Raw genomic sequence first — 22,840 nt, 5'->3', positions numbered from 1 at the left:
TATAAAAGATAACACACCAGGAGCTACTCCATGAGTCTTCTCTTTTCTTCGCTAATTACCAGTTATTTGATGTTACCAGTCACTATCGATAGTAGGATCTCTATATCTCTCTTTTTAAAGTGTCCTCTGCCAGGTGGAAAAAGGATTCTTTCTGCAAGGGTTAACAGCCTTCAGGTTCCCTCGCTTTTAAGTTCAAGTCTCCACTTGGGTAGAGTAAGGACACAAGCTAACATTTGGGCGTGAAACAAGAAAGCTTCAGTTGCATTACAAATCCACCCCACCCCCGTCATCCCGGAAGCTATGTGAACTATTTCAACTCCGGTGGCACATGTGTGTCCTGGGAAGCACCTTTCCCTTCTTCTACCCTAGAGACAGTGGGGCACCATCCCTCCTCTACTTACTTGTAAGGGATATGACTAGAGTTTTTTCCAGAAATATTTCTCACCACAGCCCAGCATCACTTTAAGTGGGGGGAATAAGCATGAAGGCCACAGGCCTTGAAACTGTAACCATTGTCCCTTCCCCTTTTCACCAATCCAAACTTCAGACAACCCAAACTGTCTTAACTCTTATTCTTTTCCCACAGTGAGAACCCCTTAAAACGCTAGGACCTATTCTGTGACAGAGCAAATAGATGTAAACTGGAGCAAACTTTATAATGGGAGGTACACCAACGCCATCATTTTTACCATCTCCCACAAACGATAAGACAAGGTGGGAGAAGGCAGAACTGGAGTCATATGTGGATTATACTTACTGGGAACTGAAAGTTCAAAAATTGTCCTTTGAGGGTGTAGCTTATTCCCATAGGCAGTTTTGTTGGATTCTGAGTTTTAGCCCCACATATGGTTAGTTTAAGCTATTACTCCTCCCCGCACTTGGTATGTAATGCAGTGGGGAGGCTCCAATAGAATCCAAAAGCTACAGCAAAGACAGTAATCCCTTCCAGGTTTCCATTCTCTAACATCAAAAATTCCCAGAATCCTATTTTTAAAAAATTCCTGGAATTCAAGTGATGGTCCAATGGCTAGTGTCACCAGCAGGCCTAAGGGTCACATGAATATCCACTTTATTCTTTTTCCCTGGCTTTATTGAAATGTAACTGACAAATAAAATGTAAGGTATTTAAAGTATACATGATGATGGTTTAATATATGTACACACGGTAAGGATTCCTGAACATCTGCTTGACTGTAACACAAATGTAGGGGAAACGCTTTTTCTTAGCACAGTGGAGGCAAAGATGGAGTTTTCAGAACAATGTTTTTATTTAAGAATTAAGGGAAAACAAAAACATTAAAGCATAGGAATACACTGACTGAATACAAGTGTCTTGTTTGGTCTGAAATCTTGATAAAGTTCTTCTAACTACTTACCTGAGGTAGATTTAGGTTGGCACTGTCTCAAGAGAACCTCCCTCCGTTCCAGAAGTTACCTTCTAGTTTTGGTTACAGGCTCCCAAGTGGTCCTCTCCAACCTCAGGTTATTCTATATGAGTAATACCAACACCCTTTTTTCCCCATGGTTAAAAGCCCTCAGACCTATTTCATACCCTCAAAGTTTTGGCTGAGGGATGGTCCATCCTTAATTTACTTAAAGACTAGAGACAATTACCAGTAAGATTAGTTGAAAGGGGCAGGTCATTGCCCCACCAAAGTTACAACTGTGCCCTTCTCCAAGTTCTAATGACTAACAAGTAGCCGTAAGGACTAATTTTTATCACCACCAAGCCATACATCCAACACTATTTTAAGAATTACAACTGTCAAACATATACTAGTGATAGGCATGATTTTCATCAAAGAGAAACAAATACATCTCCTGTGTTTTATCACACTGAGCAAGTTTTTATGGTGTAAGAGCTAATGAAAATTACCAAAACACATCAGATCAAATAAACTTCCAGGATCTGTTTTCTAAAAGAAAGAAAAAACAGCCTAGAGTCAGATTCCTTATCACTATGAGTTATTCCTCTGACCCTAAGATTATCCAGGTCACCAACCTGTCATTAAAATCAAAGCTTGGAGCCATACACAAGGGGCCGTGTAGCAGCTGGCCACCCCAATGAGTCCAAACACCAATGCTGCCTAGGGTTCAGGATCTGCTAAGATAAATCAGAGGACCGCAAGTATTTATTCACCAGTCTACAGTCCCAAATACTGGAGAACTCTTAAGTATTTATATTAAATGTCTTTTAACCTGAGGGAAGGGGGAAAAAAAAAACCTCACAAGCATGCATTTATAGATCCCTGGATTAGAGTATTTCTGGAGAATGTTAATCATAATTATACTAAATTGGAGATAAGTGCTTATCCTGAAACCTCTGATGAATTTGCCAACTCCCTTTCCCTTCTAGCATTTAGAACTCTACAAGCCAAATGTACACCTTATATTGTGGTGACTTGTCTTTCCCCAGAAATAAAAAAGTATTCTGTTTCCTTGGCAGAACCAAAATAAATGAAAGGTGTATCATGAGGCTTGGATTTGCTATAAACAGGATGTTGGAGTGGGGGGAAAAAAAAAACACCAGCTCTTCAGTCAGGATTCTTAAAATCAGTCGTTTCTCCATTAATAATGTATCAGTATGTGTTTTACTCTGTGCCGACTCAGACTTGAGTCTTTCTGTCAGCCTTCCCTTAAACATTTTGCAAGGAGTTGACTGATTGTCTCTTACCATTGAAAGAAACATGATAAATGAAGTCACAAAAATATGGCAACAAGCAAAATCATAATGATCATCCTGGAATTTGCAGTTCTGTGTTGATAACAAACAAATCTCTAAAGCTGAAACTGCAAATACCAATAACCTGAAAGATATTTTAGGGTGAGGACTGAGGGCATGCCTCAATTCACACCATGTAAAACGCTGAGCATTCTGCCTTATTATGAGGCTCGTTCTCCAAAGGGGAAATTCTGGGGAGTGTTTTGATTTAGGATAACTACTCCTTAGCTGTTTGGTTCTTTTCACAACCAGCAGAAGGTTCCCATGCTGGTATCAACACACTAGTCCCCGTTCTACCCAAGAATTAGAAAATCAACAGAGGCAAAGTCAATGTACTTCTTTTCCCAACAGTAACACATGCCACACTTTCTATCTCAATTACAGTCCTTTCTTTTATTAGAGTTCCAAATTTTAAAAACTGAAAGTAAAGCAATCATTCAGTGGTTCAGATAAAAGAAAAGCATCTTTACCTGAGTAACCCATCAGGCCTACTCTGACCTGCCCTAGCTCTTCCCAGAACAAGTTTCTGGGTATCTAAACAAAACTGTTTGCATGTCGACTCCATGAAAAGTCATCTCTACTACAGGGGTCAACTAACTATGAGAACAGTTCTTCTCATACCTGTTAAATGTACACAGTTCACAGTTAGACCTCTATAGAGGTCTACAAAACGCTCTCCAGAGTAGTTTCTTTGGGGCCCAATAAGGTAGAGATTTCCTGCAAGGATTTTTTTTCTCCCCCAGACTTAGAGTTACTTATATGGTCTTTCACTTATACAAGTTCCCTGGTGTACAAGAACTGATCATTGACAGAAGTTTTCTCATTCAGAGAATTCATAAGGTCCTTCATCAGATTTTCTTTTTTTGGGGGAGGGGGGGTTGCAAACCCAAGAAGGCTCTTCACTTAATGCTTTTGCCACATTCAAGGCAAATACACAAATTTTCACCTGTATGGCTTCTCTGATAGGTAATAAAGTCACAGTTATGTTAAGAGGCTTTTTTCACAACTGCTGGGGTTTCTTTCCAGTGGGGCTTTCTGATGTCCAATGAGGCGTGCATACTGTCTGAAGCACTGTTTCACAGGGCATTAAAAAAATATCGTCCTCTGATCTGAATTCTCTTGGAATGAGGAAAGGTGAGCATTGCTAGAGAGCTTTCTTCACATTCACCAAACTTGTAAGCTTCCCACCTATATAAATCCTCTTGTGGGTGATCAGACATGAGCTTGGACTGAAGGTTTTCAAAAAACTCAGGGCATTTGTAAGGTTTCTCACTGGAGTGATTGATACGGTTCTGTAAAGACAGCTCTCTGGTCAAACCATTTCTCAGGTTCCCGTAACTGCAGATTTTCTGGTCCCCAATAAAGTCTGAGCTCTGAGGAAAATCTGAGATTTGCTTTGAGTTCTCCATCTTAAATGAGTTCTCTTACATTGTAAATACATCTTTGTTTGTTTGTTTGTTTATGGTATAATAACTTCTTGTCTGGTCAAGACATCTGTGAGGCTTCTGATACATGGGGAGGGCTGAGCTCAAGATCTTTCTCAGCTACATTACAGATATATGGTTTTTCACCGATGTGGATTGTCTGATGTTGAAAAAGGGCTGAGCTCTGGTGAAAGCTTTTATCACAGACACTGTATTTATAATGCAGCTCCTCTGTCTGAGTTCTCATTTTCTGTTGGGCAACGAAGTCCATGCCTAGGAGGAAGCCACTCTCACATGCAGACCACTGATGCGGTTTCTCTTCCATGTGAATTCTTTGATGTACAATAAGGTCTGAACTACAGCTGAAGCTCTTCTCATATTCAAGGCATTTAAAAGTGTGAGTGTGAGTTGCCTGGTGCCTGATGAGGTTGGCACTCCGGGTAAAACTTCTCATACATTCCAAGCATTTATACGGCTTCTCACCTGTGTGGACTCTCTGGTGTACAATAAGGTCTGATTTCTGGCCAAAGCATTTCTCACAGGCACCACACTTATAGGGCTTCTCCCCAGTATGTACTCTTTTATGAACAATGAAGGCTGACCGGTGTCGGTAACTTTTCTCACACTTATTACATTTGTAGGGTCTTTCACCAGTATGAGTTCTCTGGTGGCTAATAAGATCGGATTTCCCACTAAAAGCTTTTTCACACTCCAGACACTTAAATGGTTTCTCACCCGTGTGAGTTCTTCGGTGCCTTATGAGGTTTGTACTTCGGCTGAAGCATTTATCACACTCACTACACAGATACGGTTTCTCGCCTGTATGGCTTCGCTGGTGGACAAGCAGATCAGAGCTCTGACCAAAATTCTTGCCACAGATATCACATGTATAGAATTTTTTACCTGCATGCGTTCTCTGGTGTCCTGAAAGGGCTAAGTGGTGCCAAAAGCTCTTCTCACATTTGCTACATTTATAAGGTTTCTCATAACTGTGGATCCTCTGATGTGAAATAAGATCTGAGCTTTGGATGAAGGTTTTCTCACACATATCACATCTATAAGGTTTCTCCCCAGTGTGGGTTCTCTCACACATAATAAGAGCTAAGTTTTCACAAAAGTTTTGCTCACGTTCAAGGCACTGGTATATCTGATCATCTATTTGAGTAATCTCATGCACATGAATAAAAATCTTTTTACCCTTCTGAGGGCATACATGATATATTTTCCTTTTTTGAGTTCTCTGATTCTCTCTCTCTTCTGAAGTGTACATTTTCTATGGCTCTCTCCTAGGGAGTTTTCCACTGGTCTTCCTGACCCATCATTTTCTTCAAAGTCATTTTCTCGATAAGAACTCGAAAGATACATCTGTTTTAAGCCTTTCAGTCATGAGTAGTTCCTCTCTACAAGTTTCCAGCATCACATGCACTTATTCTTTATGTGGTATTTACAACCCTGTGAGACAAAGAAGAAATATTATTTATATTTCCATAACTAAAATGCTCAAAATTAAAATTGCTGTAGAAAAGACAGAATTTCTGCATCAAATTCCACAAGTGCTCTACGTTTTACAGGGGTTGAAAGCAGCAAGTTTTTCTCTAACTAAAACAAATCAGCAACACATACATGGAAAGTACCAGGAAGAATTGTTTCTTTAGTCAAGTCAAGTGATCTCAAAACCAGGATTCCTCCTCTGCCCTTGGTTCAACTGAATAATCAAGACATCTAATAATTAATATGCCTGCTCTTGAGGAAAACCACCCAAAAGGGACTATGAATACCTGTGCAGTCCTTTCTGTAGAACGTTTGGAAGGAAATGGTAAATCATTATTAGAATTTTCAGTGTAAAGAGAGAGAAAAGTCTCTTTTACTATCATCCTAGCTGTGTGACGTCTGGCAAGTTTCTTAATCACCCTGTAGCTAGTTTTTTCATTTATAAAATGGATGAATGATGGGAGTTACCTCACATCATTGAGTTGAATAAGTTAATCAGTATTTCATGGTAAGCATTCTGTGTTAGCTCTTATAACAACTATTATTATGACAAAGGGATCTAAGATTCTGCTTTGATATGATCATAAGAGCACAAACCTTGCTCAAAAAGAAAAATGACTGTAGCTAAAAGCCTGGGCTTCAAACCTGTCTTTAATGTCAAGCTTTTCTTTGTACAGTGAAGGGATATGGAACAGGTTTTCTTGTTTTTAGAGGGATGCACATGTACTGAAATACCCAAAGACTGAGCATCTTAAAGAAGTCCTTATACACAGAAAGATCACAATTATATAATTCTCCTTTACAACATTATTGAAAAGGGCCCTGTGCTCACAGTCCAACCACTCTACTCCTCCTCCGCAATAAGACAGACAATCACATCTTCAAATGACTGGGAGATTAAAGAGGAGAGACAGAAAGAAGAGAGATATTGAGGTCTTTCTGTTGTTGTCTTTTAGTTGCTAAGTCGCGTCCAACTCTTTTGCAACCCCATGGACTGTAGCCCACCAGGCTCCTCTGTCCATGCAATTTCTCAGGCAAGAATACTGGAGTGGGTTGCTATTTGCTTCTCCAGGGGATCTTCCCGACCCAGGGACTGAACCCTTGTCTTCTGCATTGGGAGGCGGATTCTTTATCACTTAGCCACCTGGGAAGCCTGAGGTCTTTCTACTCAGGCCCTATCTTCTGCACGGCTACACCACTAGATAAGTTAAAGATTCAAGCCCAAAAGGAAATACAGGAATACAGACTAACACTAAGGAAAAACAATGGGCTGATTCAAGGGAGAAGAAGATAAATGTAATAAACTATTGTATTTATCAACTGCCAATAATATACTAAAGAAGAAACATGAGAAACAGGGGAAGAAACACCATTTTCCATATCCTTCACACTCACTCTTTTCAATGACCATTTCATGTTTGACCTTCTCATATATTCAAACCCCCTCCTCTGTCACCTAAGGAACAAAAACTGATGACTGTGCTTTCTATTTTACTGAGAAAATCAAAGGCAGGCAAAAAACAATAACATAAAAAACACTTGCACATGCTCTCACCACAACAATCAACCTCTTGCAAGTGTGGTCATGCACTCCATCTTTCCTTCTGTTACCATGGATGACAAACTGCCCCTGCTCACTCTAAGGACAATCTGTTGGTCGGGGTACTGGATTCCACCCCCTTTTCACCACAAGGACATCACTCCTGCAATTCTATCCTCTCTCTTCTGCAATACCAATTTGTTCTTTTCCACTGAGTCATACTAATCAGCAAGCTAGCCGTTCCCTCTCCTAAAACAACGGCACCAAAAAGAAACTTCTCTCAACCACTTCATCCTCAAGCTACTCTCACTTCTTTCTCTTTACAGCAAAATTCCTCAAAAGAAATCAATCTGTTCATTGTCTTTAATTCTTATCTTAAATCTTATCAAGGTTTCTGGAACATACTCCAAATACTCACTTTCACTGCTCCAACAAAACTGCTCCTATTAGAACCTACAAGCCCCTAAGAAATCTGACTCCTAGCTGTCCCTCTGACACACTTCCCTGCTCTTCTCATTTGTACTGCATGCCAGTCATCTTGCTCTCCTTGCTTTTGTTCAAACAATCCAGGTTCACTTCCATTTCAAGGTCTTTATCCTTGGAAGTCTCTCCCTGCTAAAGTGCTCATCTTCAAGGCTCCCTTTCTCATCTCACTCTAATCTTTGATAAATTGTCATATTCTCAGTAAGGCCATAACTGACCATCCTATTTTAAATTATGACACATCTCCATCCCAGATGACCCACATATGTTAACACCCTTCCTCTCGTTTCATGTCTTATTTTTCTCCATAGAACGTAAGCCCCTTAAAGGACAAGGATTTTAGTTCATTTCATTTGTTACTGTTTCTCTAGCACCTGTGACAGTGTCTGGCACAGAGCAGGTATGTTCACATATAATGAGGTACTCTGTAGCTGTGAAACAGGATGAAGGTAACTTTTCTGAACTGATGTGGGGCAGTTTTCAGGATAAATTGTAAATTTTAGAAAGCACTGGTGTAAAAGAGTATGCTACATTTTCGTTAAGAGTGAAGTAGAAATTTAAAAAACTACACATGGATCTATTCATTTGGTCAAAAAGAAACTTAGAAAAGATAGAACTAATGAGTTTGGTTATTACAAGGCAGATGGAAATGGTATCAAAAGGACAGGAAAGTGAAACTGGTACCAAAGGGTAAAGGAAAGAGAGTCATACTCTTCTTTAGTATATGTTTTTGTAATACACACATTTTAACTTTTTAAACTGTTACATTTCACATATTCAATAAATAAACAAACAGAAAAGCTCGGGGAGAAAATAAAATAGAATTCAAATAAAAACAAAGAAGTCTAGTATTTCAAATTAATAATAAAACCACCCAGGAGGGGAAAAATAACTCAAAAAATTCTGTAATACAGTATTAGAATTATATAAACTCAAACTAAAGATAAAAAGAACTATAAACAATTACTGAACTGTAATTAGTAGGAGTTTTCCCCCATGTTGGTAAAGGTTCACTACTTAATGCGTAGACTAGGAATGACAAAATAAGTAAATATAAAGGCAACCAGATGTCTCACTGTCAGATGAGGGAGTCAGAAACATAGAAAAGAGAAAGGCTAGAATGAACTCTATATCTACAGTGTTTAACTGGAATTAAAAGTATTAGTAGGAAGTCAAGGTTTTGAAGTATACACAGAAAAAATAGAAATATTAAAGTATTTTTTTTTGGTCTCCTAATGTCTGCTGAGAGATCACAGAAACATTGAAATCCCAGTAGTAAAGAGCATACCAAGCACTCATATTTTGGTTTCTAAATATCATTTCCCACTGAAAGGAACCAGGGCTCACTGGAGAAATGGCTCATTTCAGGGTTTAGAAGGCACACAATGAAGCTGAAACATCTTGTTGTTCCAGAAAACAAGGAAGTGCTCAAAAAAGAGGTGATAATATGCTAAGAGGACCAGAAGCCTCACTGCAGGGGCTGCCACTACACAAATCTGGAACAAACAACATCAAAATAAATACAGACAGTAATAAATTAGTAACTCAGTAAGAACTGATGAATCCATACTCATTTAAAAAGTGAATAAATAGTAAGGGAGAAGGGAAAGTTTTTCCTTCATTAAAGAAGCCAACAATTAAATGTAGAAGAAATGATGGAATTAAAAACATCACATGTCTCATCAAAAGAAGAGCAATAATTGTTTCAGGCAAAAATACAATGGATGAAAAGTTTTATGAAAATCAGGATATTTACACAATCAGAATATATCTCCCCACTAGACATTTAATAATTACAAAGACACAAAAAAAGTAATTTCACAGAAACCTGGAAGATGCCATCTTAACTAATGATCAGTTAACATCATCAATAACAAGATATAAAATTGTCTCCTAATATGACACAAAGAGATGAACAGAACATTCAACATTGTAACTGGAATCTCATCAGAAGGAAACACTACACAAAGCCAAATTGAAGGAAATTCTGCCAAATAAATGGCTTAAACTTAAAAGAAACAAAGTTATGGAAGACAAAATCTGAGCATATGTTCCACAATAAAGACATGACAATTAAATGAAATGGGTGATGGTGGATTAGATCTTGGACAACAAAAATAACTTGTTTTTCTTTTCCTAAAATGACATTAATGGAACAACTGGCTAAACTCGAATAATGTCTTGAGATCAGATAATAGTATTATATGAAAGTTAATTTCCTAACTTTGATAACTGTAATGATAATAAAAGAGAATAGACTTGTTTTTAGGGAATAAAAAATTAAGTATTTAGGACAGACTTTTTCAAATAGCATTCTATGAAAGAATGAAGCCCTATGGAAAATGATTTGAGTAACTAATTTTTTAATCCTCCCAAAGATGCATTTAGCTAGTAGCACTACATGGGAGAGAAGTTAATTCATTAAATATCTATGACTTTAGGATTTAATTCTCTTAAGATTTTAGGGCTTAGCATGTCTTAGGACTTTAGGACTTAATTCTCTCATCATTTGAGATGAGGCATTATGTCTGTACTTTCAAAAGGTTCAGAAAAAAAATGTACACAAAGGTACATGTATGTACAGAGAAGTAAGTAGACAGGCTCATATAACAATTACAGTAAAATGTTAACATTTAGGGACTGTGGGTGAAGGGTGTATGAGCATTCTTATATTATTTTATAACTTTTTGTAAATATGAAATTATTTCAAAATTTAAATGTATCTTATCTTGTGTTTTAAAAACATCTGAGCTGAGTGTTGGTATACTATGCTAGCTGAAGTTGAATGTTCAAACCCTGGAATCAGATTTTGGTTCGAATTCCCACTATGTTCTTTTATGGCTATGAGAACTTGGGTAAGTTACTTCCTTCAGCTTTTATTTCCCTCTTGACAAAATAAGGAAGATACTATTACATGTCTTAAAGGAGTTGCCAGAAGAACTAGGATACTGTCAATAAAGGACTTGGCTCAGGACCTGGGTACTCAATTAACAGATGCTCAGTAAATGGCAGGTTCTATTATTTTCTTAATACCATCTTCAGGGTCACAAAAACCCTAACATTTCTTGAGGTCATCCTCTGTGCCAATCTCTTATGCAAAGCCTTGTTCAAAATGCATTAAAATAATTAACTAAATAATGAAATAACTCAATCAGTTAATGATTAATATGAGGATTATACAAAAACTAGAAAAAAAAACATTTACGGAGAAATGTTAGAAGGAAAAGGAAGACTTCAGAATCATAGCTAAGTAAAACTCTGGAGTCATGCAAACAGCTACTATAAGACAGTGGTCTTCCAGGAGTTCTATCTTATTAAAATGTGTACTGCTGTTAAGATCAATAGGAGAGTTAGAGTATAAACATACAATTCTGAGTATGGTCATAGCCTGGTAAATGAATTATAACATTCCCTAATTTTATCAGTTCAGGGTGTCATATTTGCCCTAAATAGCCGATAATTTGTAGGGCACCAAGGAAAAAAAATTAAAAATAAGGAAACCATTTCCTTATTCATATTTGAGTCTTTTAGATGGGTGTCAGCACCTAGAAAATAATATACAGTCTGGCTGTCAAAATTTAAAGTAAATCATGATACTTCTCTAGTGAAAAATACTGTAACTGTTTCTACCACACTAACAATAAAACCTAAGGTTCTCACTGCACCACCTAATGTAGTTTTTCTGCCTCCCATAACAACACATCAGAATCTTTACACTTGCTCCATCTACTCAGAATGCTTTTCACCCAAGGAGTTTGCTCCTTTATTTGACTCAAGTCTCTGACTGAAAATTATTTCCTCAAAAAGAGGCACATCTTGGCAACTTTAACTAAATTAGCTATTTCTCTCCATAGCACTTATCATCCAACTTTGTGGTATTTTATATCTGTTCATTTGTTTCTCTCTCCTATTAGAATATAACTTTCATTATGGTTAGGACTGAAGTCTTTTGTTCACTGCAATATTCCTAGTGTCTAGAATATGTCTGTTGAATGAATGAAAAATATGAATGAATATCAGAACCAAAAAAGAGTCATCATCATCCTCTAAGCCTCAGTAGCAATCCAGGCTAGGCTAACAGCCCTAGCTGTTCCAAATGGCAAACCAAAATATATCCTTCAAGTCTCAGCTTCAGAGTGCCCTTTGCTAAGAGGTTTCTCTTACCTCATCCTAGGAAAAGACTGGTTCTCACTTCATGGCTAGGATTGGAATGCACAGAACAGACAGGCTGGCAGTAAAAGTCCAAGCCGACAGGCTGAGTGTAGAACTTCAAAGACCAGGGCCATCCTTACAGTTAAAGGATGTATGGGACAAGCAGATTAGTCAATAAAGCGCTATCTATTAATGCTTAATAGACGTCCCTGGTGGCTCAGATGGTAAAGAGTCTGTCTGCAGTGCTGGAGACCCAGGTTCGATCCCTGGGTTGGGAAGATCCCCTGGAGAAGGAAATGGCAACCCACTCCAGTACTCTTGCCTGGAAAATCCCAAGGACAGAGGAGCCTGGTGGACTACAGTCCATGGGGTCGCAAAGAGTTGGACACGACTGAGCAACTTGACTTGAATTGATTAATGCTTACTGTATCAGGCCCCAGGTTAGGGATTATCTATTTTTCAATGATTACATGGATTATCTCATTTCATCTTTCCAAGACTGTAAAATAGGTATTAAGAGCAATGTTTGTACCTTACAGATAGAAAAATGATGCTCAGGGAAGTTAAATAACCAAGAACTCACAGCTAGTAAATAGCAAAGCCAGGATATAAATATTCATCTTCTGACTCCAGGGCCTGCACTGAGTATATTGTCTTTTGGGGGCTGCAAATCAATCATGAAGGAATAATTAAAAGCCTATGGTGAATAAGCATGTTGGAAAGGAGTAGAAAATACACTAACACTGGTAGGCAGGGTTACCTCAGGAGCTAAGAAAGCGTCATGTATCTTCTTTCCAAGTATCTTCTCCCATTCCTTTCTGTTCTCCTCCAGTTTCCGTCACTTATCCCTTAACACTCCACCATTTATATAAAAACACAGTTTGCTATGCTACTTACCATAACAAGAAAGACTCAAGACTGTCTTCCTTTTGGCTCCAAAAGGTCTCCAGTCCATAGTTATTAACAATACTCAATTCTTCCCTCTCCTGAAGGAAAAGTCAAAAATGTAGAAATTTAAATTTTTTGTGAAATTTTTAATTTTTCTGGCACTGGACATCTAAAAATTGGTTCCCTTTACCTCCCAGTCTTGTCAGTATCTTTCAATCATAACTTACCTCTTCCCACTTCTCCTCACATTGTTTTCTCCCAGAGAGCTCTAAACAAAATACTGAGAGTCCTTCTGGGTAATGACTAACTTCATAATAAAGCCCCGAATCCTGTTCTACTTGTTTCAATTTTTCGCCTCTACTAAGTGTATTATCTCAACTTCTGAAGTCAACGACCCATTCTTCTACCACTATAAACCTCCAGATGCAGTTGATAAGTGCATATGACACAAAGTTGTATACAATGCCGGTTTCCAATAATAATTATGGGATGATTAAACCAGATTCTTCTGCATACAGACTGGATGAAACACGATCGATCTCTGCCTTAAAGATGGGGATGGGCGGTGGGTGGAGAACTCCATTCAACGTCCTGGTTTTTTCTTCCCCAGAGTGAAAGATACAGATCGCTTAGAAAAGTGCCCGGCAGTGTTTACTATTATTATCTCCAGGAACGATAGTACTATGCTTCTCCTCCTTTCAACTTTTCATTGACCGCCTTTCAGTCCGCCCTCAGGGGGGTTTCCAGACCCTGCACCGTCGCGAGGAACAGAGGGTGCTCCTACCAGGCAGAGGCCGAGAGGTCTCCAGTCCCGCCGAACCCCTCCACACATCCCTGGGCCTCGCAGGCCATGCCCCTCCCAAGCCCCGCGGGCCTCGCTTACCCCGGCTGCAGCCGGCGCCGCCCCTCCGCCTGGGAGGGCACTTCCGGTTACTCTCCGGACACTCGGGGTTTGGTTTTCCCGGCGGCCGCAGGCTCCGGACGGTGAACCTAAGGGCCCACCTTCGGGAAAAGAAAGAAAGCAAACCTGGGAGGCCGACGAGAGCCAGGAGCATCCTTCTTTGCGCGGCTCGGCGAGGGTAGCTGGGGCCAGGCCATTCAGTATGCGATTTAAGGGCCAACAAGGCCAGCTAGCTTCCCGAGCCCTTTCAGCCTGGCTGGGAAGCGGCCGGCGCAGCCCCGCCCCCGAGAATCACATGATCTCCCAGGTTCCGAGACCAGGGCGCTCCATCCCCGGCCTCTGGGCCAATAGGGACCGAGCCTTTGAAATGGGGGGCGGGGCCCTGGGGCGCCTGCGCCGCAGGGCCCGTGGTGGTGGTTCGGGGCGGAGCTGAAGAGGACTGTGCTTAAGGGTACTTTCTGACTCTGCGGAGGTGTGCGGGGTAACTAGAGGGCCCCACTGCCAGCTTGTCTAAGAAGCAACCCTGTTTCTATTACAGTCTCCAACTTCTGTTCTCTTTCCTCAAGGCTGTTGAAAGAGAACTGTAGGCCAGAGTAGCGTCACAAGAGATGGATGCCTCCGACCCTGGGGAAAACACCGCGGTAGGATCTGAAAGAAATTGAGGCTTCCAAAACACAGTGGAAGCGTTCCGTCACCTAAGATGTGGCCAGAGAGATGGATGAAATGCTTTAAAGAGGGGGTAGTGTTGGTTTTGTGTGGGTACAGTAAACTGCAGAGGAGGGTAGAACTGCTGTGATTGTAGGAGGTTTCCCAGTCCTTTATGATTGTGCTCCAGGGCTGGAATCAGTTTAAATAATCACATGTTTGGGTTGGAGCAGAAATGAGTTTTCTTTCAGATGGAAGTAAATGTATCTATAGCTACATCTCTCCCTGCTCTGTTGTTCAATGAAAAAAAGTTTCCTAAAAGCCCTCAGACATCAAAGGGGAAGGATGAGTACTGGGAATATAGAGAACAAAAGCCTGGACGATGTGACCAAAGACTTGGATTGGGAGCAGAATACTGAGTTTAGGGAGTGGTGAGAGCACCATCAGGGTCTTAACACTCTTCAGTTCAGTTCAGTCGCTCAGTTGTGTCCCACTCTTTGCAACCCCATGGACTGCAGCACGCCAGGCTTCTCTGTCCCTCACCAACTCCTGGAATTTACTGAAACTATATCCACTGAGTCAGTGATGTCATCCAACCATCTCATCCTCGGTCGTCCCCTTCTCCTCCTGCCTTCACTCTTTCCCAGCATCAGGGTCTTTCCCAGTGAGTCAGTTCTTCACATCAGGTGGCCAAAGTATTGGAGCTTCAGCTTCAGCATCAGTCCTTCCAATGAACACCCAGGACTGATTTCCTTTAGGATTGATTGGCTGGACCTCCTTGCTGTCCAAGGGAAGCTCATGAATTTACTCCCACACCACAGTTTAAGAGCATCAATTCTTTGGTGCTCAGCTTTCTTATAGTCCAGGTTTCACATCCATACATGACTCCTGGAAAAACCATAGTTTTGACTAGACGGACCTTTGTTGGCAAAGTAATGTCTCTGCTTTTTAATATGCTGTCTAGGTTGGTCATAACTTTTCTTCCAAGGAGCAAGCCTCTTTTAATTTCATGTTTGCACTCACCATCTGCAGTGATTTTGGAGCCCCCCAAAATAAAGCCCCCCCAAAATGAACACTGTTTGCACTGATTTCCCATCTATTTACAATGAAGTGATGGGACCAGATACCATGATCTTAGTTTTCTGAATGTTGACTTTTAAGCCAACTTTTTCACTCTCCTCTTTCACCCTCACCAAGAAGCTCTTTAGTTCTTCACTTTCTGCCATAAGGGTGGTGTCATCTGCATATCTGAGGTTATTGATATTTCTCCTGGCACTGTTGATTCCAGCTTGGGCTTCATTCGGTCCAGCATTTCTCATGATGTACTCTGTATATAAGTTAAATAAGCAGGGTGACAATATACAGCCTTGAGATGCTCTTTTTCTTATTTGGAACCAGTCTGTTGTTCCACGTCCAGTTCTCACTATTGCTTCTTGAACTTCATACAGATTCAGGAGACGGGTCAGGTGGTCTGGTATTTCCATCTCTTTAAGAATTTTCCACAGTTTGTTGTGATCCACACAAAGACTTTGGCATAGTCAATAAAGCAGAAGTAGATGTTTTTCTGGAACTCTTGCTTTTTCGATGCTCCAATGGATGTTGGCCATTTGTTGGTAGAGCGACTTTGAGGAGGCCAAGGGCAAATGAGAAGCCACAGCAAGACAGTAGGAGGGGCGAAATTGTGTTTAGAATTAAACCCCATACCCTCCAGAGACACTGAGAGGGCTCAAACATACAGTAACACTCATACATTCAAGGTAAACTAATTATGTTCCTAATTCTGGAATTCTTCCCCAGAGGAGCTGCAGCTTAGTTTTATGTTTGTTTATAATGAAAATTTCTAAGTAAGGCCCAAATATTCTATACAGACCTTTTTAATATTTGAAATCATTTTTAATAACTTCAGAGTATGTGATATATTCCAGACATTGTTCTCATTTTACGTGATTTATCTCATTATTGTGTTGAGTCACTAAATCACGTCCAGCTCGCTTGCTATTCCCATGGACTGTTGCCCGCCAGGCTCCTCTGTCGGTGGAATTTCCCAGGCAAGAATACTGGAGTGTGTTGCCATTTACTTCTCCAGGGGATCTTGCTGTAGCCAGGGATGGAACCCATGTTTCTTGCATTGTAGGCAGAGTCTTTACCACTGAGCCACCAGTATCTCCTATTATCTCTTTAACTTGTAACAAAAATTCTACAAGATGTTTGTTATTATTTTTCTTTTAGGAGGAAACTGGTGCAGGAAGAGATTGAATAACTTGTCCAGGATCACACACTTAGTAACTAGTGAAGCTGAATTATGAACAGTCATACCAGAGCCTGTGCTTGCCAGGATTGTGTATATGGCTACATCAATAGTAGTGACTGTGTTGTGGTAAGATATTGAATTCTATTCTCTGCATTGTATATAGGAAGGTCTCAGTGAGTGTTGACTTGAACTCTGTAGCTTTTTCTTTAAAGATACAAAGGTGCTTATTTTATTCATTGCTTCATTTACTCAACAGATGTTTATGGAACACTTCCAATTCACCAGACAGCAGGCTGAATGTTAGGAATTTAAAGGTAGGAAAGACTCAGTTCCATTGCTCTGAGGCTTCACAGCACCAGGTGTCACATGGTGTGACAAAGGTAGAAGTTACATAAAGTAGTGTGGGAACAGGGAGAAGCGCACTTATTTGAGAAAGGGTCAGAAATGACTCTGTACAACGTGGGACTTGAGGTGAAACTTGAAGATTAGAAGGAAGGAGTTGAGGATGGGGTTGGAATGGAGGATGGGAAATAGGTCAGAGATTTTCTAATGTGATTTCGATTCATGAATTTTATCTTGTAGGAAATGGTAACCCATTCATAGAATAGTTCAGTTATTCCCAAACTTAAAATCTTTAAAAATATGATTTTGTTTTAGTTTTAAATACAGAGAGTGGCAAAACAGGAAGCCTGGAAACCAAGATAAAGAATAAGAAGGAGCAGCCAGCAAATTAGGAAAATGAACAAAAATAGGTCATGACAATCAAGGGAAAATTTCAATTAAAAGGTTGTTGAGAACAATGTCAAATATTATGAAAGATACTGGATGAGATAGCACCAAAGATTATTGGATAAGGTTTACATGATAATTACTATCTTCTAGGTGTTGTTTTAAGCACTTTATAGTATTAGTTCACTTAATCATCCAACAATCCTAAGTGTTTAAGTCCTCACAATTAGCCCCTGTTATAAATGAGGAAGATGAGGTACAAAACTTGGGCAAAATCATGCAGTTGATAAGCAGAATGGGATTTAAATTCTGGGGGATCTGGCTTCTAAGTCTGTGCTTGTTACCACTACGCTATTCTGTCTCTCTAAAATGGCTCTGTGGAGTTTAGGAAAAAAGAGGTTTTCATCTTTAGCAAGGGCAGCTTCCGTGGAGTGTGGTGGAAAGGGAAGTAGGGAATATAGGCAGTATCATCATCTTCTGAAGCATCTTTCAGAAGCTTCGCTATGAAGATGAACAAAGACCATCTCTAGCAAAGAACACAGGACTTAAACATTGGGCAGGGCCTGAGGCTGCAGGGTGCAGGAGATTTTAATATGTTGTTAAAGGAAAAAAGTCAGTAGAGAGGTTGAGGATCCAGGAAAGGGGTATTTGATGTAGAGAGGCCACTTAGGAAACAGGAGAGGCTGGCAACTGCAGTACAAAGAGAAATTAGCCTTGAACAGAAGATATCAAAGGTCAAAGCAGAGAAATGTATCTGTATTGCTTTGGTCTTGTTCAGAAATTATTAAATCCAAATTAAAAACCAGTAACCTGATGCTGGGAGGGATTGGGGGCAGGAGGAGAAGGGGATGACAGAGGATGAGATGGCTGGATGGCATCACCGACTCTTGGGCATGGGTTTGAGTAAACTCCGGGAGTTTGTGATGGACAGGGAGGCCTGGTGTGCTGCGATTCTTGGGGTCGCAAAGAGTCGGACACGACTGAGCGACTGAACTGAACCTGATCTGCCTCCTGAGAAATCTGTTTGCAGGTCAAGAAGCAACAGTGAGAACTGGACATAGAACAACAGATTGGTTCCAAATAAGAAAAAGAGTACCTCAAGGCTGTATATTGTCACCCTGCTTACTTAACTTATATGCAGAGTACATCATGTGAAATGCTGGGCCAAATGAAGCCCAAGCTGGAATCAACAGTGCCAGGAGAAATATCAATAATCTCAGATATGCAGATGACACCACCCTTATGGCAGAAAGTGAGTAACAAGTAAAAAGCCTCTTGATGAAAGTGAAAGAGGAGAGTGAAAGTTGGCTTAAAAGTCAACATTCAGAAAACTAAGATCATGGCATCCGGTCCCATCACTTCATGGCAAACAGATGGGGAAACAGTGGAAATAGTGAGAGACTTTATTTTGGGGGGCTCCAAAATCACTGCAGATGGTGACTGCAGCATGAAATTAAAAGATGCTTGCTCCTTGGAAGAAAAGTTATGACCAACTTAGACATCATATTAAAAAGCAGAGACATTACTTTGCCAACAAGGTCTGTCTAGTGAAAACTATGGTTTTTCCAGTAGTCATGTATGGATGTGAGAGTTGGACTATAAAGAAAGCTGAGTGCCAAAGAATGGATGCTTTTGAACTTTGGTGTTGGAGAAGACTCTTGAGAGTCCCTTGGACAGCAAGGAGATCCAACCAATCAATCCTAAAGGAAATCAGTCCTGAATATTCCTTTGAAGGACTGATGCTGAAGCTGAAGCTCTAATACTTTGGCCACCTGATGTGAAGAACTGACACATTGGAAAAGACCCTGATGCTGGGAAAGATTGAAGGCAAGAGGAGAAGGGGACAACAGGGGATGAGATGGTTGGGTGGCATCACTGACTCCATGGACATGAGTTTGAGCAAGCTCCGGGAGTTGGTGATGGACAGGGAAGCCCGGTGTGCTGCAGTCAATGGGGTCACAAAGAGTTGGACACGACTGAGCAACTGAACTGATTGACTGACTGAACTAATGTATTTTTAGAAAATAAATCACCATGTTTATGCTTCAACAACGTCAATAGGATAGCATTGCTGTTCTTCACCTCCTGATTTCCTAGGGTATCTCAGCTTTTTCCACTGAAGTATAACCAAACAAGAGGAGAATGAACAAATGCCTCAGAATGGCTTCTCACAGTTGTAAAATTCCTTTGGGTGTCTCATTTATCATTAAAATTTATGCAGTTTGCAGTCTACCCTATGATCTATTTGGGCACTGGAAATAGGAATTTTTTTTTAAAAAATTGGTTCCTATCATTAATAAATCATAGTTGAAAATGAAATAGATATTTGCTTAGTTCATGAAAAATCTGTGAGACAAATTACTAATTTCCTCCCCCACATTCATGGTACTAACACCAGTCAGTGGTGACTTTTCTTTTCCACTTTACAAAAACTTAAGCTCAGGTGTCTTACAATACCCATTGTCAGTCAGTCAGGATGGATTTTGCTTTGCTATCCCTGTGCATGAGACAGTCAGTTCAGTCGCTCAGTCGTGTCCAACTGTTTGAGACCTCATGGACTGCAGCACGCCAGGCTTCCCTGTCCATCACCAGCTCCCGGAGCTTGCTCAAACTCATGTCCATTGAGTCGTGATGCCATCTAGCCATCTCATCCTCTCTCATCCCCTTCTCCTCCCATCTTCAATCTTTCCCAGCATCAGTGAATTTTCCAAGGAGTCAGTTCTTCATATCAGATGGCCAAAGTATTGGAGCTTCAACTTCAGCATCAGTCCTTCCAATGAATATTCAGGATTGGTTTCCTTTAGGATTGACTGGTTTGATCTGCTTAAGGACCTTGAAATTTTCTGAAGTTCAGGCTGCTCAGAAGAGTAAATAAAGTGGGGATGGTACTCTGAAAAGCTAGAGGAAAAAATGTAAGTGTGAAGGTGGGGAATTAGCTCAAGTGGTAGAGCGCTCGCTTAGCATGTGAGAGGTAGTGGGATCGATGCCCACATTCTCCACTTTTGGCTCCTTCAACTAAGGTGCTCCAGCTGACAACTACAAATCTTGCAACCTATACAAAGAAATGAGAAAAGTAGACACACATTGCACTCTCCTCACGGCAAAGGATAAGACTGGTCCTACTGCCCTTTTGGGATGTGTATCTACTCAATTCAGTCGCTCAGTTGTGTCCGACTCTTTGTGACCCCATGGACTGCAGCACGCCAGGCTTCCCCGTCCACCACCAACTCCAGGAGCTTACTCAAACTCATGTCCATCAAGTCAGTGATGCCATCCAACCATCTCATGCTCTGTCATCCCCTTCTCCTCGCACCTTCAATCTTTCCCAGCATCAGGGTCTTTTCCAACGAGTCAGTTCCTCACATTATGTGGCCAAAGTATTGGAGTTTCAGCTTCAGCGTCAGTCCTTCCAATGAATATTCAGGACTGGTTTCCTTTAGGATTGACTGGTTTGATCTCCTTAAGGACCTTGAAATTTTCTGAAGTTCAGGCTGCTCAGAAGAGTAAATAAAGTGGGGATGGTACTCTGAAAAGCTAGAGGAAAAAATGTAAGTGTGAAGGTGGGGAATTAGCTCAAGTGGTAGAGCGCTCGCTTAGCATGTGAGAGGTAGTGGGATCGATGCCCACATTCTCCACTTTTGGCTCCTTCAACTAAGGTGCTCCAGCTGACAACTACAAATCTTGCAACCTATACAAAGAAATGAGAAAAGTAGACACACATTGCACTCTCCTCACGGCAAGGATAAGACTGGTCCTACTGCCCTTTTGGGATGTGTATCTACTCAGTTCAGTCGCTCAGTTGTGTCCGACTCTTTGTGACCCCATGGACTGCAGCACGCCAGGCTTCCCCGTCCACCACCAACTCCAGGAGCTTACTCAAACTCATGTCCATTGAGTCGGTGATGTTGTCCAACCAACTCATCCTCTGTCATCCCCTTCTCCTGCCTTCAATCTTTCCCAGCATCAGGGTCTTTTCTAATGCATCAGCTCTTCGCATCAGATGTCCAAAGTATTGGAGCTTCAGCTTCAGCCTCAGTCCTTCCAATGAATATTCAAGACTGATTTCCTTTAGGATTGATGACAAATTTAACTCAATGGGATATGAGCTAGAAAAAATATCTGTACAAAGTTCTATAAGAATGTTGAAGGAAGTGGGTTATTCTGTCTAAAGGGATCAGAAGAGACTTGACAAAAAGAGATAGCAGTCTATGGCTGTTAGGATTGCTTTGTTCCACAAAATATTCGGGAAGCCAAGTTTCTTCCAGTTCGCTGTCCACTATTCCTTCTGCAGGCTGAGGAATAATATCTTTAGGTTAATAAAAAGCTTTTGTGCTCTCGTTGATGTTTGTTGATGTGTTTAAGACAAGAGAAGCCTTCAAAATAAATATAGAAGAAACTTTGGAAGCGAGGATAAGAGAAAACGAAGAAAAATCAAGTAAAACATAGTACAGAAGTATTAATAATTTGTGACTCAAAGATTGTTTTGTAAATTAATACATGGCTCTTATTTTGGAGGACCATTACATATTAGCTCAACATTAGCCTACTCAATAATCTAGGTACACAACTGAGATACAGTTTCAATTTACTCATTCAGTTAGTCATAACGTACATGTACATAACGTACATAGCGTACATGTGGGCTAAGTCACTTCAGTCGTGTTTTACTCTGTGATGCCATGGACTGTGTCCCGCCAGGCTCCTCGCTCCATGGGATTCTCCAGGCAAGAATACTGGAGTGGGTAATCATTCCATCCTCCAAGGGATCTTCCACACCCAGGGATCAAAACCACGTCTCCTGCATTGGTAGGTGGATTATTTACCATGGAGGCACCTGGGAAGCCCCTCAGTTAATATATATCAGACACTAACTGGGAGGCTATACTTGTAAAGGTCATCATACCCTGAAGTTGCTTTGAATGAAAGAAATGGCAGTTTCAAGACAGATATGACTGTAGACTCCTTTGTATTCCGTGAAAGAGGTGTGAATCAGTTCTTTATGGTCCCTGTAACAAAGCCACTGGGCTGAAGAATTCACCTGCCAATGCAAGAGACAGGGGTTTGATCCCTGGGTGCAGAAGATCCCCTGGAGAAGGAAATGGCAACCCACTCCAGTGTTCTTGCCTGAAAAAATCCCATAGACAGAGGAGCCTGGTGGGCTACAGTCCATGGGGTCGCAAAAGAAATGGACATGACTTAGTGACTAAATGACAACAATAAACAAATTACCACATACTTTGCCAACAAAGGTCCATCTAGCAAAGCTATGGTTTTTCCAGTAGTCATGTATGGATGTGAGAGTTGGACTATAAAGAAAGTTGAGTGCCGAAGAATTGATGCTTTTGAACTGTGGTGTTGGAGAAGACTCTTGAGAGTCCCTTGGACTGCAAGGAGATCCAACCAGTCAATCCTAAAGGAAATCAGTCCTGAATATTCATTGGAAGGACTGATGCTGAAGCTGAAGCTCCAATACTTTGGCCACCTAATGTGAGGAACTGACTCATTGGAAAAGACCATGATTCTGGAAAAGACCATGATTCTGGGAAAGATTGAAGGTGGGAGGAGAAGGGGATGACAGAGGATGAGATGGTTGGATGGCATCACTGACTTGATG

General features: G+C 40.7%; 1 protein-coding gene and 2 non-coding genes across 3 annotated transcripts; 2 read left to right on the top strand and 1 right to left on the bottom strand.

Annotated features, from left to right (window-relative positions):
- Positions 1-1,244: 1,244 nt before the first annotated feature.
- Positions 1,245-13,881, bottom strand: ZNF322 (zinc finger protein 322). Its single transcript, XM_043450756.1, has 3 exons — positions 13,584-13,881; positions 12,710-12,798; positions 1,245-5,598 (listed from the first exon to the last, which is right to left on the bottom strand). Exon 3 carries the CDS (start codon positions 5,414-5,416, stop codon positions 4,208-4,210), a length of 1,209 nt encoding a protein of 402 aa, XP_043306691.1. The 5' UTR covers positions 5,417-5,598; positions 12,710-12,798; positions 13,584-13,881; the 3' UTR covers positions 1,245-4,207.
- A 6,271-nt stretch (positions 13,882-20,152) lies between these two features.
- Positions 20,153-20,225, top strand: TRNAA-AGC. The gene has a single exon. It is a non-coding gene; the product is annotated as a tRNA-Ala (tRNA).
- Positions 20,226-20,788: 563 nt separating this feature from the next.
- TRNAA-AGC lies at positions 20,789-20,861 on the top strand. The gene has a single exon. It is a non-coding gene; the product is annotated as a tRNA-Ala (tRNA).
- Positions 20,862-22,840: the final 1,979 nt, after the last annotated feature.

This window comes from Cervus canadensis, chromosome 28, assembly GCF_019320065.1.
Source record: "Cervus canadensis isolate Bull #8, Minnesota chromosome 28, ASM1932006v1, whole genome shotgun sequence".
In the NCBI taxonomy this organism is placed as follows: domain Eukaryota; kingdom Metazoa; phylum Chordata; class Mammalia; order Artiodactyla; family Cervidae; genus Cervus; species Cervus canadensis.
Note: the sequence above shows the minus strand (reverse complement) of the source record. Positions and strands in the feature narration are given on the sequence as shown.